The following is a 21,469-nucleotide window of genomic DNA, read 5'->3' as shown; positions in this document are numbered from 1 at the left end:
TCTGATGTTTTTGAACTATGCCCACTTAACGTTTTAGCAGTTCCCAGGGCTAACAATAGAAAGTATATCAATTAAGAACCATAAAATTGTTAGTTTTTGTTTCTTTAAGTCTTAAATTCCTGTTTCATTTTGACATATAGATGGCTTTGAAGCTGGGACTGAGCCATATGCCACTGGCAGAAATAGGCCTGCGTGCCCTTGAAGAATGGTCAGTTCACATTGACAAGTCTGTAATGCAGCCTTATTACAAAGACATCCTCCCCTGCCTCGACGGATACCTGAAAACTTCAACCTTATCAGGCAAGTTTTACAGAAATTGGGATGAATATCATGAATAAAATTGCAATGTGATAATAAACTTGGACTATTAGTATTTTTCCAACTTGTAAAGTTTCATTTCAACACAATATTCAAAGTGTGTTTGATTGTTTTTTCTTTTTATTAATTTGTCATTTCTTGAGTGATTTGTTAATATTTTAAAACGGGAGGGAAACAAGCTTTTTTTGAGGTTGTGTATATATATATATATTTTTTAATTTATTAATTTACTCACTTTGTATCCCAACCATAGCCCCCTCTGTCCTCTCCTCTTGGTTCCACCCTCCCTCCCTCTTCCCCCTACTCCCTCTCCCCTATCCCTGAGAAAAGGGGAGACTCCCTGACACTAACCCACCACAGCAAATCCAGTCACATCAGTACTGAGCGCATCTTCTTCCTCGGTAGCCTGGCAAGGCAGCCCCACCAGGAGGAAGTGATCGAAAAGCATGCAACAGAGTCCTTGTTAAGAGATATCCCCGCTCCCCTTACTAGGGCACCCAGGCCCTCTACACATATATACCTGATGGCAACTTGGACTTCATGTGGGTCCCGTAGTAAGATTGTAATTTAATAACAAGATTTCTCCCTTTACTTTCCTCTCTCCAAACCTTCCCATAAGTTTCTCCTTACTCTCCTTCAAATACATACATGGCCTGTTTTTCACTGTTATGCATATATGTATATCCTTGTATATTCCTAAGTATAACCTGTTGAGTCCATGTAATGTTACTTGTTTGTATTTTATCATGCCTATTTGGCCCTGGACAACTAATTGCTGTCCTCTTCCTTGCGAAGACCACCTCTTCCTCTCACAGCTTTCCTCAGCTGCCTGTACTTCTTTATGTACTGCTGAGGTCACTTCAGCTTTTCTCTGTCCTGTTTGGCATGTTCATTGGTGTCATCCTTGTTCAGCTAATGTTACGACAGCCATGTTGGTGAAGTCTTTATGGGTGTGGCTTCTGATATTGCTAGGAGCCATGATATCACACAAACTCCACATCCTCTGGCTATTACAATCTTTCTGCCCTCTCTTCTGCAGTATTCCCTGAGCCTTAATGCAGTAGTGCTCTGTAGATGTATCTGTTGTTACTGGACACCAAATTTCTGCTTTATGATTGGTTGTTTTCTGTAATAGTCTCTGTTTATTGCAAAGAGTTTCTTTAGTGAGGGTTGAAGGTTAGACTTATCTGTGGGGATAAGAACAAATGCTTATAGATTGTTGTTAGGCATTATTCTGGCTTAGTATGTTAGTTGTTATAGGTTCTCCTCCAGTAACGTTGACTTTTTCACTAGCACTGAGTAGTTAGCTAGGTTTCCAGTACTAGGCATGGTTCCCCATAGTTGAGTGGGTCTTAAGTCCTGTTAGAGAGCTGGTGACCACCAGCATATGCTTGCCACCACTTACCCTTGTGGGTATCATCCCATGCTGGTTATTGATGTGGTTCATGAGCATCATAGCTGGGGAAGACTGTTGACTGCCTTCTTCTTTTGAAACCTGGATGATACTTTTGGGGCTTTGAACGCTAAGCCTCAGGGAGAGGATGTTGAGGTCCATTCTGGTTCAGGAGTCTCTTGGCCCTGGTTCTGAAGTGCATGGTATGCTCAGCGGTGGGGACTTACCTTCTACCTCTGGGTTGGGGATAACCAAAGAGAACAACAGCAAGGTTATGTTTTGGACAGCCTTGACCAACAGCTCAGAAGGGGGCTTATTGTATCTGATATTGCAGTTTCTGTTAGGTGAATTTCGACTCTTGGAGGGAGCATGGTCAGTCCAGATGAAAAAAATTTATTAAACTCTATCTATCTATCTATCTATCTATCTATCTATCTATCTATCTATCTATCTAATTATATGTATTATAGGCTTTTTAAGGATAGTTAATAGTATAATTCCCGTGGCCACCTTCTTTAGTCTTTAGTCTTTGATATTTCCTTCCTTCCCCTTTGCCTAAAGCCCACCTCCTCCTTTCCATTCCCCTCCTCAGATCTGTCTCTATTGCCCTGAGCTCCCCTATCCTGTCAGTGGTCCCATTTTACATTCCTGGTGTCTATAGTTACTGCAGGTTATGGACACCTATCTGGAGAACCTCTAATAAAAGAGAACATATGACACTTATCTTTGTGGGTCCTGTTACCTTACTTGATATGATTTTTCTAGTTCTATCTATTTCTCTGCCAAATATGCAATTTCATCTTTTTTATAGCTGAAAAGTATTCCATTTAAGTACCACGTGTTTATTATCCATTTGTTGGTTGCAGGACATTTAGGTTGTTTCCAGTTCCTAGCCGTGGGAGTAGAGAAGCAATGAACATGGCTGAGCACTTATCTGTAGCGTAGAATGTCAGAGTCCTTTGGGCATATGCCAGTGAGTTATATAGCTGGGGCCTATGGTAAACTTACTTTTAGCTTTTGAGAATTCTCCACACTGATTTCCATACTGGCTGCTCCAATTTGGAATCCCATCAACGGAGAATTAGGATTCCCCTTTCTCACATCCCTCCATTCTGCCTGGGTTAGATGAAATCTCAAAGTTGTTTTGACTTGCATTTCCCTAATTACTGGGTATGATGAACACTTTTCGAGCTGTTTCTTAGCCACTTTCCCCCTCTTTTTGTGAACTCCTTTTAGGTCCCAGACTTAGTTTTCAGTGGGTCGTTTGGTGTTTTTTTTTTGTTTGGTTTTTTTTTTTGTACTCTTTGTTTTTTTTTTTTTTTAATTCTTTATGTTTTCTGGATATTAATCCCCTGTCAGGTGTATAGCTGCGAAGGTTTCCTCCCATTCAGTGGGCCTCCTCTTCACCTGCTTGGCTGCTTCCTCAGCTCTACAGAAGCTTTCTACTTTAATAAAGTTCCACTTGTCAATTGTTTGCCTTAATTTTGGTGCAATGGGGTTTTATTCGGGAAGTTCTTTCCTACACCTGATTCATGCAGGCACTGCCTGTGTTTTCTTCTCGCAGTTTTAGTGTTTCAAGCTTCATGCTTAGGTCTTTGGTACACTTGGAGATAGTTTTCTTGCAAGGTGAGATGCAGGTCTAATTTCATTATTCTGTGTGTGGGCATTTACTTTTTCCAGCCCCATATTTTGAAGATGTTTTCTTCAGGGTATATTTCGGGTGTTCTTGTCAAACATTAAGTGGCTAAAGTTATGTGCTCATGTTTGGGTGTTCGGTTTTGTTCCATTGGTCTACATGTCTGCTTTTGTATCAGTACCTGTTATTTTTATTCCTGTCTCTGCAATATATCTTAGGATCTGGAATTGTAATTCTTCAAGCATTGCTTCCCCCAGGCCCACCCCTCAGGATTGTTTAGGCTACCCAGGGTCTTTATGCTACCATCTGAATTTTGGGATAGCCTTTTCTATTTCTGTGAGGAATGAGGTGGGAATTTTGATTGGGAATGCATTGACTCTGTAAGTAGCTTTTGGTAGAGTGATCATTTTCATTCTCCCAATCTATAACATAGAAGTCTTTCCACTTCTTACAGTCCATCTCTGTCTCTATTCATATATTTAAAGTTTTCATTTTAGAGGTCCTTCACTTTCTTGGCTAGGTTTTTTGTTTGTTTGTTTGTTTGTTTAAATTTTCTTTGAGGCTATTGTGAATGAGAATGTGTCTATTACGGTCTCCTTCTCAGGATGCTTGTTATTGATATATAGAAAAACTATTGATCTGTGCAGGCTGATTCTGTATCCTGCCACCTTGCTGGATTTGTTTGATGTTTGTAGAAGTTTTCTGGTAGAATTTTTGTGATTTCTAATAATTTCATTTGCAAATAGGGATAGTTTGACTTTTTCTTTCCCTATTTGTAATCCTTTAATTTCTTATTCTTGGCTAGTGCTCTAGCTAGCACTTTGAGCACAGTGTTGAGAAGGAGTGGGTATAGCGGGCATTTCTGTCTCATCCTGACTTCGGTGGCATAGAGGATGCTGGCTGTGGGCTTCTCATATACAGCGTTTGTGGTGAGCTATGTTCCCTCTAGCCTTACATTCTGTAAGACTTTTATAATGAAGGTATATTAGATTTTTCCTCAAGGCTTTTTTTTTGCACTTATTGATCATCATGATTTTTTTCTTAAATACATTTATGTGGGTTTATTATAATTTATTGACTTGAGTATGTTGAATCATTTCTGCATTTAAGGGATAAAGCACCAACTTGTTCTTGGTGTATAGGCTTTTTGATGTGTCTGTATTCTCTTTGCAGCTATTTTATTGAGTATTTGCGTCTACATTCATCAGAGATATTTGCCTGTAGTTTGCTTTTGTTGTTGTTGTTTTTCTGTCTTTACCTGGTTTGGGTTTTAGAGTGATATTAGCTTTGTAGTAGACATTTGAGAGTGCTCTTCCTAGTCTCTCGTCCCCCCCCCCCCCCCGTGTGTGTGTGTGTGTGTGTGTGTGTCTGTCTCTGTCTCTGTCTGTCTGTCTGTCTCTCTCTCTCTCCCCCCCCTCCCTCCCTCCCACCCTCCCTCCCTCTCTTGAATAGTTTAAGAAGGACTAGCTGTAGATATTTGAAAGTCTGATAGAAGTCTGCTGTGAATCTTTTTGGTCTTGGACATTTCTGTTTTATTTTTAACTTGGAAGGCTTCTTATTACTATTTTAATCTCCTCATTTGTTATGAGTCTGCGTAAGTTGTTAACTTCTTCCTGCCTTACTTGTGGTAGTATGGCTGTATCTATCCATTTCTTTTAGGTTTTTCACCTTAATAGAGTACAGATTTTTAAAATATTCCCCTATCACATTCTCAATTTCTTTCTTTTTTTCTTTCTTTTAATTAATTAATTAATTTATTTATTGGAGACAGGGTTTCTCTGTGTTGCCTTGGCTTGTTCTGGACTCACTTTGTGGAACTCACAGAGATCTACCTGCTTCTGCCTCCCAAAGTGCTGGGATTACAGCTGTGCACCGCCGAACCCAGCTAACATTCTAAATTTCTTTGGTGTCTGTTTTAATATTTTCCTCTTCATTTCTGATTTGCTTAATTTAGATTTCTCTCATTGTTAGTTGGGCCAGCGGTCTGTCAGTTTTGTTTATCTTCTCAAAGAACAAGCTCTTAGATTTATGGATTTTTTTTTTCTTTTCCTTGATTTCTGTTATGATTTTTATTATTTATTGCTGCTGACTGGGTTTGATATGTTTTGTTATTATTTTTGCAAACGTTTGAGTTATATTAATTAAGCCATTTGTGTTATTTCTGGTTTTGTTTTGTTTTGGTTTTTTAATGTAGAACCTTAGAGCTATCAATTTCCTTCCTAGAACTGCCTTCAATGTGTCCTAAATGTTTTATTGGGTTGTGTTTTCATTTTCATTTAGATTCATTAAAGTTTTTATTTCTTTCTTGTTTTTTTTCTTTGATCTAGTCATTATTTAGTAATGAGTTGTTTAATTTCCATGAATCTACCTATTACTACAGGTTTTCTATTTTAAGTATTAATACATTATGGTTAGATAAAATATAAGGAGTGCTTTTGATTTTTTTGAATTTTTAGATTTGTTTTGTGTCCCAGGATATGGTTTATTTTATAAAAGCTTCCATATGCTGCTACTGCGTAGAATGTGTATTCTTCTCTGTTTGGATAGAAGATTCTGTAGATACCTGTTAAGCCCACTTATATGATGTTTAAATGATATTGTGTGATGTCACATCTGAGTTTCTCTATTCCTGTTTATATTTTGTTCATATGATGTACTGGAGAAAATTGGGATTGAAATGACCTACTGTTGATGGGTTGATGTTTATATGTGTCTTTAAATCAAGTAGTTTGGTTTTTAATTGAGTGAAGTGTCCTAGTGTTTGCTGTGTATATATTTAAGATAGTAATGTCTTCTTTATTAATGGTTTCCTAGATTAGAATGAAATGTCCCTTTTTATCTAGTCTCATTAGTTTCAGTTTGAAGTCTGTTTCATCAGTTATTATAGAGACACTTGCTTTCTTCCTGGTCCCATTTGATTGGAGTACTTTTGTCCATCTTTTAACTCGAAGGTGGTGACTATCTTTAAAGCTAAGATGGCATCTTTGTAGGCAGCAGATAGATGTTGCTTTTTATCTACACAGTCAGTCTGTGTTATGGTTGGAGAATTGAGCCCACTGACATTTAAAGTTATTATTGAAATATTTGTGTTAATTGAGGTATTAATTGTGTTACTGATTTTGGGTTGGTTTGTTCTAGAGTTTTAAGTTTTGAAATCATATTTTAAATAACCATGAGTTTAATGTTTCTATTTCACAATGTAGTGTGAGTGATGATAACATTGTTTGTTTGTTTTCTTTTTTGTTTACTGCCCATAGATGAAACCAAGAGCTTCTGGGAAGTGTCAGCACTTTCTCGAGCTGCCCAGAAGGGATTTAATAGTGCTGTATTGAAGCACCTGAAAAGGACTACAAATATTTCACCAGTAAGGAATCATTTGTCTTTCTTTACCTTAAGTAATTCAGAGATTAACTTATGAAAAGTCAAACCAAAAAACAAAACAAAAAAAACCCCAAACTTCACCAAGCAAGTCAGAACACTTGATGGGGGTGTGTAAGACTGATGTGTTCTTATAGATGTCTTTACATCAGGTTAAATTCTCTCTTGTTTTTCTGTGATTATTTGCTTCCTTGCTTGCTTTGCTTTGTGCTTTTGTTGGTATTTCCTTGGTTAGATTTTTTTTTTTAAATTCTATGATAGGATTAAAAAAATGTAAAAAAGGGCTGGAAAGATGGCTCAGTGGTTAAGTGCACTGCTGCTCTTCCAAAGGACCTGGGTTCTATTCCCAGCAACCACATGGCAGCTCACAACTGTCTGTAAGTCCAGTTCCAAGGCATCTGACATCTACATACCAGTGCACATAAAGTAAAACTAAATAAAAATTATTTTTAAGAAAAAAGAAAGAAAAATAAAAGAAAATGAACTTATTTTGGAGAAAGTATTCTTTGCTTGAAATAAAATTTAAAAATTGAAAAGCTCAGTGTTAAAACTTGACTAAAAACTCTTGGATATGTATATTTAGTCTTGGAAGTTTTTGATTGAGAGACTTGGATAAAACTAGAAATAATATTTTAAGCTTTTGAATAATTTTATCACATATAAACAATGGAATAAAATAATTTGAACATATCTCTGGATTTATAAATAAAATTTTTCTTATAGATAGACAATGTATATTTCCTAAGATCATGGATTCAACCCAAAATATGTGTCCTAGTCACTGCTCCATTGCTGTGAAGAGACATCGTGACCAGGGCAACTCTTGTAAAAGATAGCATCTCACTGAGGGAGAGCAGGCTTACAGCATTATCCTGGCAGGGAGTGTGTGGCAGACAGGACAACATGCTACTTTTCTTTAAACTTTTTATCACTTTGAACACTGGACTTAATTCCATTATACTTCCTGATGCTCCCTTCTTTTTACTATCTATCTATCTATATATATTTAATCTATCTATCTATCTAATCTATCTATCTATATCTTGCTCCTTTTCTTTTTTTTTTAAGATTTATTTATTTATTTATTTATTATGTATACAAAGCTCTGCCTGCATGTAGACCTGAAGGCCAGAGGAGGGCATCAGATCACATTATAGATGGTTGTGAGCCACCATGTGGTTGCTGGGAATTGAACTTATGACCTCTGGAAGAGCAATCAGTGCTCTTAACCACTGAGCCACTTCTCCGGCCTGCTCCTTTTCATTATAGATATAAGAGTGACCACTAATAACCACATGACACTATCAATACTAGTCTCCTCTGCTAGCACCATTAATCTAAAACTTGTCTGTTCTGCTTCAGGCAGATCTTTTTGAACAACGTAAGAAAGCAGTAACATTCTTTGTCAAGATATCACAAGCTAGGCCACTGACTACTTACCTCTTCTGCGTCCTCTTGAGCTAGGCTGTCACCACCTACATTGCTCTCAGCACCACTGTTTTCCATGCTTCTACTAGCATGGCCCATTAAGCTCCACTTAAAGGGTTCAGCTGCTTTCCTAATCCAGAGTCCCAAGTTCACCTTCAGCCAGCGAGCAGCACCGTCAGGCCTGTCACTACAATACCCCACTCCTGATACCAGTTTCTCTATTAATATTGTTCTGTTGCTGTGAAGAAACCATGACCATGACAGCTCTTATAAAAGAAAGCATTTCACTGGGGCTTGTTTAAAATCGCCATCACGGCAGGGAGCATGGCAGGGAGCACGGCAGCACGCAGGCAGACATGGTGCTGGAGGAGGAGCTGAGCGTTCTGCATCTGGATCTGCTGAGGGCAGCAGGAAGAGAGTCACTGGCCTGGGACTTTTTAACCTCAAACCCCACTCCTAGTAACACACTTCCTCTAAGGCCACATACACTCCAACAAAGCCACATCTGCTAATCCTTCTCAAATGGTGCCACTTCCTGATGTCAGACCAAACTAACCAAGCAGCACTCAGAGAGTTGGAGAACTCACTGTGTTCCATCTCTGTCGTGGGCCTGAAACACAGGTAGTTTTCGTAAGAGCTATCCTCATCCTGCAGTTTTTTTTATAGCTTCTAAAGTTTGATTAACAGTGCTGAAATCCCTGTGTACATCACTGTTCTGAGGTTGGTCTCTGGGTCTTATGACCTCTGAAGGGAAGTTTCCAGTGCAGATTAAGCATGTTTACAGAAGCAAATGGTGTGGATAGTGATTAGGACATCCTTTCTCTAGCAAACAGGGTCTTATGTAAACAGTAGCTGTGCTGACCATTCCGTAGGGAGCTTTGTATGAGCTTTTTCAGGATAGCAGAAAGGAGCCAGCAGGAGGACAACAAGCTAAGCCCAGTAAAATGTGACCCGTCCTGTCCTTAGTTCTGTGGCTCTCAGCCAGGGACTGCAGTGGAAGGCAGTAGGTGGATTATGTTGGATTCATATTAAAATGATAATTATATTCTCTTCCTTCCATCAGTGGGAAGAAAGAGGGTCTTGAGCTTACAGGTTTAAGTTCACCATCAAAGGAAGCCAGTTCCCACCAGAAGGATTAACTGAAGCAGAGATCACGGAGGGAAAAAAGGAAAAAACCGAACCTCTTTTTATGACTTACTTGCCATACCTTTCCCATAACCCAAGATCTCCAGGGGTAGCACTGCCCACAGTGGGCCGGGTCTTCCCACACACATGCCCCCAGGCCAGCACTACAGAGCCAGTGTCTCAATTGAGGTTTCCTTGCTCTGCGTTATTCAGACTTGCCATTTGGCCAACATTTTCTTTTAGTGAGAGAAAGCCTGCCACTTTAAGGAAAACATGTTTAATGTTAACACACAACTATTACAGTAAGTTTGATAGCTGATACTTGAGTGTTTTTTCTCATGAGATTGGTGATGATACCAACAAATGTAATTTTAGGCATCTGCAAAGAAATATGTCAACATGAGGGAAATCTGCTTACTCCAGTGAACCAGTATTTTCAGATGAACAGTGCATGATTATAAAAATAATCCATTCAAAGTACAAGATAAGTGAATGAATTTAGCAGAATAGAGTATATGTAAACATTCATTGATTAGGCTTCACACTCTGCGTTGTATGATATGAAGGATAATCAATTGTTTAAAATGACTACAAAATGCTACTTTCTCTTCTACCTACACCCCTGTGTGAGCTCTGTGGCTCCTGTGAATAAAACTAAAGGCCTTTGCACCAGTGTGAAACAGGTCCACTCTTTTGAGGGCTTTTGTTTTAAAAAACTAATTTTCATAAAAATATGTTGGGTAATTTTGTTTTCTTTCTTTCTTTCCTTCTTTCCTTCTTTCTTTCTTTCTTTCTTTCTTTTCCCTCGAGACAGGGTTTCTCTTTGTATCCTTGGCTGTCCTGGATTTGCTTTGTAGACCAGGCTGGCCTCGAACTCACAGAGATCCACCTCGTTCTGCCTCCCGAGTGCTGAGATCACAGGCGTGCGCAACTGCGCCTGGCAAATATGTGGTTTTTAACATAACTGGGTTAGTATTTTTAACATGATACCTGTTTGAAAGTTTGAATTTCTAATGGAATATTTAGGAATGTGTCTCATATAAACAAAGGTGCTGTGGGTGTCCTTGGTACTTTTTAAGAGTATAAAGGGCCTTCCAAAAACTTTGGAGCTGCTGGCCTTGAACTGGATATGTACCTGAAACAGTGCAAGACAAACTTCTTTTATGGATTCTCAAGCATTAATAGTACTGTTTAGGATTTAATTAACCATTAGGATATATTAAGAATAGGTGTTCTTCCTTTTTCTCTTTAATTTTTAAACTCACTTATCACATTTGTACAAATTTTCAGGATGAAGCACTATCCTTAGAAGAAATAAGAATTAGAGTAGTACAAATACTGGGAGCTCTAGGAGGACAAATAAACAAAAATCTTGTGACAGGTAAGCTTTTCCCTAAAATAACCCTGTAGACACGTTAGTACTTGGAGTTGAAAATGTGCCTGTTTATTTTTCACCAGTCTTTTCTGGACAGCAGCAACTAGTATTCACACTGTGAAGTATTTCCTTTATGTTGTACCCAGCTCAATATTATTGCCACTGTAGAAATGAGCACCAGTTTGGTCTACCATAGCGTAGTATTATTCTATTTCAGATATCCTCAAAACTGGTCAGTTTCACTTTGTCCTGTGTGGTTATATTCAGAATCTGAAACCATATTCTAAGTCTAGCACATACTCTCTACTTTTCAAAACAAATTGGAACCTAGAGTTGATCAGCTCAAGAAACATTTTGTCTTCTCTTTGACATGAATAAACTATGAAGCCCAGACTGGCTGGCATAGAACATGGTATACAGACTAGGCAGGCTTCAAACCTAAAACGATCTACCAGCTTCTACCTCCTGATTGCTAGGATTAGAGAGGTCTGTGCAACCGTACTGGGCTTTCAGAGACTTTCATCTTTACAGGCATCGCCTTCTGGCCTTAGGTGTGAGACAGCCCCACCAACCGTAGCCTCATGGGAGAAGGCTAAATTTAATATTCTCAGCTTTGTATTTTTATTTATGTTTTTTTAGATTTCATGTTTTGCCTGAATGTATGTATATGCACCACATTAATGCCTGGTACCCATGGGGGTCAGAAGGGAGCATCTGATCCCCTGGAACTGGAGTTACCAGCATGTGGGTGCTGGGAACCACACACAGGTCTTCTTCAAGAATAGCAAGGACTATGGACCACTGATTCCTCTCTCCAGTGCCTAAACTTAACATTTTAAATATGTGAATAGCTTTAGAGTGTTCTTATATAAGAAAAACTCAGCTACTTTTACTTTTGAAATTTAGTGGTAACTGGAGACTTTTGGGTCTTTAAGAAATTAGAACCTATATGTGGAAGGTGTTTTCAAGAGGCAGCGTTGGCACTGTTTGCCCGCGTGTGTCTGTGCACAGGAGCATGCTCATGTGGAAGCCTCAGGCTAATGTCAGGAGTCTTCCTTGACCACTCTCTGCCTTATTCTCTGCAGCAACATCTCTCAGTTGAACCAAGGGCTCGCCTACATATCTAGTCTAAGGGGCCACCTTGCTCAGGTATCTATCTCAATATAGGCAGCTTAGGCAGGCTGCCATGTTCACCCAGTATGTAGGCTTGCACTCACAATCTGAACTGTGGTTCTCACGTTTGTATGGAACACACTTAATCCACTGAACCATCTCCATAGTCCATTTAAAAGAGGAATTTTGTTTTGCTTTGATTTAATATATTTTTTGAGAAAAGGTCTTAGGTAATCTTGGCTGGCCAAGAACTCATTAGAATGCCCCTGCTTCTGCCTCCCAAGTGCAAGAATTAAAGGCTTGTGCCACCACACCTGGCTAAGAGAAGTTTTGTTTTTAATTATACATATTATTTTCTGTCTTATGTTTTAAGTAGCTCTCACTGAATTTGGATATTCCTAATGAGTCATGGTTTTAGTTAGGTGAAATTTAGAAAGAAGAGTATCAGTGGTTTTAATATTCTTATGTATCCAAAGCAGAAAAACAGAAAGACAGAGTGCTCGGAAGCACCCTCATTTAGCTAGCGAGAGGTGAGAGGAAAGATGTTGAATGAAGAGACCTTTTCTACCATGTCTTCATCAGCTGCATCAGGAGAAAGAATGAAGAAGTATGTGGCGTGGGACAGGGAGAAAAGACTCATCTTTGCTGTTCCCTTCAGAGAGATGAAGCCCGTCATCTATCTGGATGTCTTCCTGCCTCGGATCACTGAGCTGGCTCTTTCTGCTAGTGATCGGCAAACTAAAGTATTTTTTTTTCTTCATTTATTTCATTCTTTATAGTGTATTGCTTTAAAAACATGTACATATTGGTTAAGAAACAGGCGCTGCGATATACTAGCCATTTTAACATCATTACTTTTAATTTTTTTCAGAAGTAGCTGTCACTGATAAATGAAAATTAAGTATAATTCATTGTAATAGATAGCCTGTCAAAGAATACATGTACCAGATGTTCTTTGTCACAGAAAATGCAATGCAAAATACGTTTTAAAATGATACTTGTCAAGAATTTGATGACTCCTTTAACCTGGGAGATTGGTAACAGATAATCACAAATGTTACCAGTAATTTGTAAACTTTTCTATTTTTTTCAAGACAACATTTCTCTGTGTAGTCTTGACTGCCCTAGACTTGCTTTGTAGACCAGGCTGGCCTGGAACTCACAGCAATCGGCCTCCCGAGTGCTGGGAGTGCCACCATGCCCTGTTAATTTATAAATTTTTAATATGCTTCCAAAATGTACTTAATAAGGTGGTATTTACTAACGAAGCCAGGGTGTATGGTTCTAAACTGTGTGAAATATTTTTTATGAATGTATGACCCTCAGAATCTGAAATTTTAAAATTTCAATTCTTAAATCTTGGATCAAGATTAAAGAGAGCAAAAACATTAATTTTATATAAAAACTGCTATTTTCAGTTTTTTATTTGGAGTATGGAGTAGTTACCCACAATAAAAAGTTTTCCTCTTAAATGACTAATGTAAAGAAAGAACTTCAGAATACTCCCTTGTAAATGTGATGATGAGAGCTCTATTGAACTTGGTCTCTCTTAGGTGGCAGCTTGTGAACTGTTGCACAGTGTGGTTATGTTTATGTTGGGAAGAGCCACTCAGATGCCTGAAGGCCAAGGCTTGCCTCCCATGTACCAGCTCTATAAGCACACATTTCCTGTGCTACTTCAGCTCGCATGTGACGTGGATCAAGTAAGTACAGGATTATGATGATTTAAATAATTGCAAAAGCCACACTAAAATGTAATCTCAGGCTGGGCATGGTAGTCCATGCTTAGAATCCCCGAGCTTGGAAGAGCCGGAATTACAGCAGATGTGGGGCCAGCACACACATACATAGAGAAGGAATGTGGTCTTATTGGCGTCACTGTTGCCTGCCTGCTACTCTGTACAGTGTAAGTTACACGGTCCAGTGACCTGGGCATTGGAACATTATTTAAATAACGTTTTAATTTGGGGGCAGGTTTTGAGACAGGGCTTCTCTGTGTCATCCTGGCTGTCCTTTAACTTACTCTGTAGATCAGGTTGACCAGGAACTCAGAGATCTGTCCGCTCTGCTGAGATGAAAGGTGTGCTAGGATTCAAGTCTTCTAGATACAAAATGTTTAAGACTGTATCGGGGAACTGTTTTTTTCTTTACCTTCAATTGGAGCAGATAGTTTTTCTTGATACACTAGTCTAGGCCAGTGGTCTTGGTCATTTAGAACTTGGGGAGCCTTTCTCCAGGCTCCTCTGGCTTTCAGTCTTCCCACTGAGAAATCAACTGTTGTTGTGACGGATTTTTTCCCCTCTTACAGCTTTGAATACTTAGTGTTTTAGCTGTGGTGAGCCATGAGGTGTTCCCGTTGTGGCCTTGTCTATGTGGCGTTCTGTGTGCTTGTGTCTTCATGGTATGTGTTATTCCTTGGTTTGGGAAGTTTTCTTCTGTTACTGCGTTGAAGATCTAGTCTGTGCCACTGACCTGAGGCTCTTCCTCATCTATGCCGATAACTCAAAGATTTGGTCTTTTCATTGTGCCCTACATTTCCTCTGCCTGTCTGTCTGTCTGTCTGTCTGTCTTCCAGTATTTACTCAATCTTTGCTTGTTAGGTCTAGTTTCTCTACTTTTTCTTAGAGACCTGATATTCTGTCGTCTGCTTGGTTCATTCTACTTGTAAGGCATTCTTTTGAGCTTTCTAGTTGGATTATTAGTTTTTTCCACCTTTATTTTAGCTTGAATTCTTCCACGTTTCTGTCTCCTGTTGACTTCAGTTTCAAGTCCTGGTTTGTCTCTTTATCATTTCTATCAATCTTAACGTTTGTGGGTTTTTGTTGTTGTTGTTGTTGTTTGTCTTTCAATTTGTTTGTTTGTCTCTTCTTTAAACTCCTTGAATTCTTTGGTGAAATTTATGATTGCTTTTTTCAGGTCTATGGCCTGGAGTTTGTATAGGCAGTTCTCATTGGAGAGCATTTCTGTAGGACTGGTGGGTTGGGAGGTGGTGGTGTGGGCACTGCACGAGAAGCCTGTCAGTTGTGGGCAGCTCAAGCAGAATGTCCAGGCTCAACAGAGGTACTAATGTGGGTACTGAGCTTGACTTGTGGTGCTAGGGAGGGTGAGTGACAGGGAGGACCAGGCCGACTCCCCTGCTAAGTGTAGGATTTGGCTTGTAGGAGACATTGGACAGCACAGGGTCCTGGAAGGATCTGAGAATTATGGGTAGGACAAGCAGGACTGCCCAAACTAAGCCTAGAACTAGGCACCAGGGATTGATCTGGGGGGTTTGAGAAGGTATATAGAGGGACCCGAGAGGTACACGACCTGGCTCTGTGGAGAGGCAGGCTGTATATGCTGTGTGAAGCGTCTGTTGGTTGTGGATGGCACAGTCCTGGCTGTTCAGACTGAGCCCGCCCACTGGCTCTGGTTTTAGGCTAGATCTTGGACTTCAAAGAGGATGTGTGAATGGGAGGCTCAGGCACCTAGACCCTGACACAAATTTAAGTATCTTAAATTGCTCTCCCAATTAGATGAACAGTGCGCTTTACTGTGTATATATTCCTTTCCTGGACTCTGTTCATCATGAAACTGAACCAAAGAAGCTAATGAAACAGTGAAAGCTTTGTTTCATCTTGCCTCGTTGAAAGTGCCATTTAAGTGTTCAGTGCTCAGTGTTCATTTGTTTTCATAAAAAGCCTGTAACCACATTAGGAATGTCTCCTCAGGTGACAAGGCAGCTCTATGAACCACTTGTTATGCAGCTGATTCACTGGTTCACTAACAATAAGAAATTTGAAAGTCAAGATACTGTGGCCTTACTAGAAGCCATACTGGTAAGCAGCATTTGATTCTTTACCATTGATTCCAACTGAGTGCAGAAATTTAATGTACATTTAGATCTTTATGAAAAGTTCCTTGTTAACATAACAAAATGTAGTCTATCTCTAGACTGTCTTTTTTTCTGACACAATACAATATTTGTTTTCGTAAATGACATTTTCAGTATCGATAACTAAGATTTAGTCAACATGTATTTTTATGTTACTTTCTTTTCCACCCTAACCCCCCAAGACAGGGTTTCTCTGTGTATTCCTGGCTGCCCTGAATTTCTCTTTGTAGATCAGCCTGGCCCTGAACTCACAGAGAACTGCCTGCATCTGCCCCCCGAGTTCTGGGATTAAAGGCATGCGCCAACATGCCAGCTTTGTTCTGCTCTCTAAGCAGCTATATATTTTAAAAAATTATACATATTAAGGGCATAAGAGAGAAAGAATATGTGGTGTGAATATGTTGTAGGTGTGAGAAGTAAAATATTCTTCATTAATAACAGTAGTTTGTCTTTTTAATTCATGGTACAGTATTTAATTCAAGAGTACAGGGAATTTTTAGCTTCCCTGGTTTTCTCTTGCATTCAGGTTCATCAGCTGGAGGGTTTTGGAGTCTCTGAGGTGGTAGAGGTAGTCATTAGGACCTGCTCACTGGTTCAGTGAGCTGAGCTGTGCTGGCTTTGATGCGTATTTATTTTCATCCATTTAGGGGAGCTGGAGTTATATGTTCATGTTAGAATCCCCTGTGCATGCCTGTAATTGTTACACTTGTTCATTAGAGACAGGAGGATTGAGTTTAATACCAGCCTCAGCGGCATAGCAGTTTTATACAAGCCTAGGCTGTACAGAACCCTTCTTTTTAAAAATGAAAAATTTAAATAAATAAAATAGCAAAAGTTCCAGTGAAATACCTAATGTCCAAACATGTTTTAATTCTTTCTTGCAAACTGATTCTATGATGCATCTGTCTAACATTTTCTATTAAGTTGGAGCCAGCAAAAACACAAGTTGACAAGAACATCAAGGAAAAAGAAATGTCATATATTTGTGAGGACTCCTGTTTCACCGTTTTGCTGTGTGGAATATATAGTGGAATCACATATCAATGTTTGTTCAGGGCAGTCAGGCAGTTCATCACCAGCTTTATTGTCAGATTCACTCAGATCATATGCCTTGTTATGGGCAATGAACGGTCACTGGATGATATATATATATAATATAGCTATATATAATATAGTTCAGTGTATAGCCCAGGCTGGACTGGAACTTATTGAGTATCTCAGGTTAGCCTAAAACTCAGAGGTTCTTGCCTCAACCTCCTGAATGTTGTAATATATACTCACACAAAATAATCAATCTATGGATATAACAATAAACAATAAATCTGTCTTTGTCTTGATTAAGGATGGTATTGTGGACCCTGTTGACTGTACCTTAAGAGATTTTTGTGGACGGTGTATTCACGAATTCCTCAAGTGGTCCATTAAGCAAACAACACCTCAGCAGCAAGAGAAGAGTCCTGTAAACAGCAAGTCACTTTTCAAGCGGCTCTACAGTCTTGCTCTTCACCCTAATGCTTTCAAGAGGCTAGGCGCAGCACTTGCTTTTAACCACATCTACAGGGAATTCAGGTGTGTAAGCTTTGTGCCAAGGAAAGATGTGTAAGACAGCTCTTGAAACCGTTAGTGTGATTTTGGAAAGTGCCCTGATGTTTAAGTCCATGTATTTTTATGTCAAGCATTTATTACATAAATATGTGAGAGATGGTGAGCCAGGTCGGGTCTGCTGTGGTAGAGAAATGGGAGGCACCTCTAATGATACGGAGTCTCAGGAGTTATGGGATTATAAAGTGAAGTTAAAGTTTTAGCTGTTCCAAAAGTCCAAGAAAGACATTTAGTACAGAAAGATGAGTTATTCATTAATTCATTCCTTTATTCAGCATTACTTACTAAATACGTGGGAGCTGAAGGGAGCTATAAGAACACATATGCATCTTGTCAGAAGAGGACTGTGCAAAGAAAGAAAGAATATCTTATACGGGCATTGTGTCAAATACTGCAATATAAAATTATAAGTATAATATAAATTACAGCTCTTCATGAGGGCCACCATTGAGAAAGATACTAGAATAGAAAAATGTAAAGCTTTATGGCTGAAACTAATTTCATTAAATAGTGATCTGCTAATAATAGATTGCTAAGTCATCTTACAGTGGGAACCCGAGTTTAGTCGGAATAGCTTCTTCTAGAAAATGGCAGCTGGGATACAGAGGAGATCAGTAGAGCGAAGATGGAGGAATAGAGGGGAATCCACATGTAAATTTATATGAGAGTTAACTAGAGCTTGAAGCCATATGTTGTTAGCTTTTTAAATGTGGAGACCTGTATGTACAGAAGAATGTATAAAATATAGAATGCTTATAGAGTGATAATAGCACACCAAATTGCCACATACTCACCCTCCAAGTTGAGAACCAAGTTACTCAGAGCAGCAAAAGCTAACCCTTAAGAGTTCCTGAAGAGAAGAGCAATGGCCACGCAGGCAGATTCACAGGCTCCCTGCTCTGCGCTCCCTTCGTGGAGAGAAGAGAAGAACATTATTTCACAGTCTCGTCTGTTAAAAGGGCAGAGCAGGTCTCCTGGGCGTGTGACATGGGCCTTAGAGGTGACATGCTTTCCCCACCTAAAATGTACCTAAAGGCAGTCTCCTTCTGGCCGTCCGATGGCCCTGCAGCTTTCCACAGACACAAAGGGAAGGTACACTGAGTCACAGGTTGCCCTTTAGGTTTGTCCCTGATGAGAGCTTTATAGGCTGTGTGCATAGCAAGACCTGTAGTCTAGAGACTTGCCCTACAGAATAGTTACTTTTCTCAAATTTCATGTTACTTGTTGTCTTCTTTTCTTCATAGTTTTATTTAGAAATATAGACCTTAACTACATAGTCTTGACATTTTGGAAAGTGACAAGTGAAAGCAGCTAGCTGCCAGCTCTTGGTGCTTGAAACCACTGTTGAGGCTAGCTTCACAGACAAGTATGATAGAATATTCAAGAAAGGTGTCCTGAGGTGGTCTTGTCGTTATATGATCCATATGGCATATTTGCCCACATTTGATGACTGCACCAGGTATGATCTTATGAGACTGTCGTTATACATAAATTCTGTTACTGCCTAAGATGCTATTATACATGATTGTGATATCCATCAATAGAATTCTTTATGTGCATTATTATTACTGCATTGGTACAAAATTAATTGTAATTTTGGATCTGGAACTTGCTCTGTAGACCAGGCTGCCACTATTCCCCTAATGCTGGGATTAAAAGCATGTGCCACTGCAGCCTGCTTTAATATTTTTTATTTTAATTTGTGTGTGTGTGTGTGTGTGTGTGTGTGTGTGTGTGTGTGTGTGTGTGTTGTGTGTATTTGTATTTGCATTCAGGTCACAGTATGTGTGTAGAAGTCAGGGAATGACCTGAGAGATTGTTTCTTTCCCTTCCACCATATGGGTGCCTAAGGTTAAACTTAGAGCACCAGGTTTAGTAGCCAGTGCCTTCTGCTGAGCCACCTTTCTGCCTTTGGTTTATGTCATTGTAATGTGCATTTCGCACATTGTTATTTAGCTAATAACTTATTCTTGTTCTTTATTTCACATTTATTTTATACTACAAATAATGTTACACAAAAAGCAAATCTAAGTAATTCTTACCTGAGGTAAAAATGGGTTGTAAGGCAGAGAAGCCAACTTAGGGCACACACAGCACATTTGGCTGAAGAATGGATAATGAATGTGCAGTGCAGTGGTGGCTCAAAATATTTTCTAAAAGATACAAGCTGGAAGAAGAGGAATACCGTGGCCTTACAGGGACCAACTGAGAGCAGCGGCTGCAGCTGATCTTCAAGAGAAGCTGCCAGAGGGCTCAGCATGGGCCGCGCAGCAGCCGCCTGACTCTAAAGCAGATTGGGAAAGCCTCTTGAACGGACCGAAATTTACAAAGAAAAAAATGTCATCCCCTCTTGTTCTACACAACAACGAGCTTAGATTGTGACGTGCATCGTGTACTGCATCTGATGATGACCACCTGAGTAACAAATGGCTCTAGAGTGCTCCCAGAGCCAGACTCGTACCCAAAACAGCCGTGCTTACCGTTGGGTAGTCTGGTGCCAGCTTCCTCCACTACAGCAGTGGTTCTCAGCCTTCTCAACGCTTTAGTCCTCATGTTGTGCTGCCCCCAGCCAAGAAATTACTTCACTGCTACTTTATAACAGTAATTTTGCTAGTGATGCTCATCACGCAAATACCTGATATGTAAATATCTGATGTGCAACCACAGGTTGAGACCCACCACACTACAGCTTTCTGAGTCCTGTCTTATCTCACAAGTGTGTTCAGCAAGTTGACAAGATGCACTGAAACTGCACGGCCTGCGGCAGGCACAGATCAGCATCAAGAGCCCTGCTCTCCACACAGTCCTGCTGCGCGTCAGATGGTTTCTAAATTTAGACAGTTCTTGTGCAGGATTTTGACTTATCCAGTACATTCACTGCACCTCTTACCAACTGACAAGTTTTGTAAAGAAAATACTTCCACAATCAGTGTATACAAAATGTTTTTCAAGAGTTCACTGAATCCTGAAGCATGGATTTATTTCTGATATCAGAAATAAACACTGTTTAGAATGGTTCATACTTTGATTAATTAAGGTGTGTTTGATCCTAGATATAATAACTTAAAATTCATGGCCTGATACTATTCAGTTACTCAGATCTTGATATTTGTTTCTTTCATAAAAAGAGAAGCTAAACTGTTAGTTAGCCTTTATATTGATAGTTTACTGTGGACCAAAATATTTGCAATTCAAATTTTGCCTTAACTTAAATTTGATTTTTGTTGTTTTTGTTTTGTTTTGTTTTGAGATAGGACTTCTCTATAGCCTTGGCTGTCCTGGACTCACTTTGTAGACCAGGCTGACCTCGAACTCACAGAGATCTACTTGCCTCAGCCTCCCCCAGTGCTGGGATTACAGGTGTTTGCCACCATGGCTGGCTTGATTTATTATTCTTAATTTCCAAGAAAATGAATTTTTTCAACAAGTGGACCACTCTTTCTTTAGTTAGTGCCCGTGCTATGTAGGCACTGAGTTTCAGCTCAGCCTGAACTATTGAGTGAGACTCTGGCTCAAAAACACATTGCATCCTTATTTTATTGATGTGTTCTTTCCTTAGGGAAAGTGTAATGTTTGTTATTTTGCAGGGAAGAAGAATCCTTGGTTGAACAGTTTGTGTTTGAAGCCTTAGTGACATACATGGAAAGCCTGGCCTTGGCACATGCAGATGAGAAATCCTTAGGTATGTGTCATCCTAAATGTTGTGCCTAAATACTGACCCTGATTGCTGCAGAATCCAGGGTTCTTTCCTGAGGTGGTGTTTTTCTTTTTTGCACATTCCTCTTAGAAGATCTGATAAATGTGGAGGGAAGATACACCGTTTTCTCACACACAAATCCAATTTGTAAAAAGTTTTCCTTGTGTCTTCTTCCTCCAGGACTCTGTCTGTGCTCTCAGAAGTCCTGGTTGGTGAATTCTGGGTGGTTACATCCTTAATTCCATCCTTTTCTATAGTGACTATATATTAAACTATAATGTAGTTTATCCTGCAGGGGAAAGAGAAGCCAAGGAACTTATAACCCATAAGAAATGGCTTTGACTTGATGTACCCCAACTCTGGCCTAGATTGGGCTATGGTCAGACAGGACTAGTCTGTCATGAGAGTGGCTGGTCATGTAGTTTCTATTTGAATGTGATACTCCATTTTTAGTGTATGTATATAATATGCATGCATGTGCCATGCCTTCCTGCAGTCGTGCGTATGGGTTTTATTTTAGGATTTGAAAT

General features: G+C 39.5%; 1 protein-coding gene across 2 annotated transcripts in view; it reads left to right on the top strand.

The window, feature by feature from the left end:
- Positions 1-21,469, top strand: part of PRKDC (protein kinase, DNA-activated, catalytic subunit) — a 180,032-nt gene that overhangs the window by 31,641 nt on the left and 126,922 nt on the right. For both annotated transcript variants that reach the window (XM_084802475.1, XM_084802476.1), the window contains 8 exons: positions 141-300; positions 6,605-6,711; positions 10,569-10,659; positions 12,349-12,509; positions 13,320-13,469; positions 15,477-15,584; positions 16,983-17,209; positions 20,830-20,924. In XM_084802475.1, coding sequence (XP_084658601.1) covers positions 141-300; positions 6,605-6,711; positions 10,569-10,659; positions 12,349-12,509; positions 13,320-13,469; positions 15,477-15,584; positions 16,983-17,209; positions 20,830-20,924 — 1,099 coding nt within the window. The remainder of the gene's footprint in view (positions 1-140; positions 301-6,604; positions 6,712-10,568; positions 10,660-12,348; positions 12,510-13,319; positions 13,470-15,476; positions 15,585-16,982; positions 17,210-20,829; positions 20,925-21,469) is intronic.

The sequence above is a fragment of the Acomys minous genome (assembly GCF_964271855.1).
Source record: "Acomys minous genome assembly, chromosome: 11".
Classification (NCBI taxonomy): domain Eukaryota; kingdom Metazoa; phylum Chordata; class Mammalia; order Rodentia; family Muridae; genus Acomys; species Acomys minous.
This window is presented reverse-complemented; position numbering and strand designations above follow the sequence as displayed.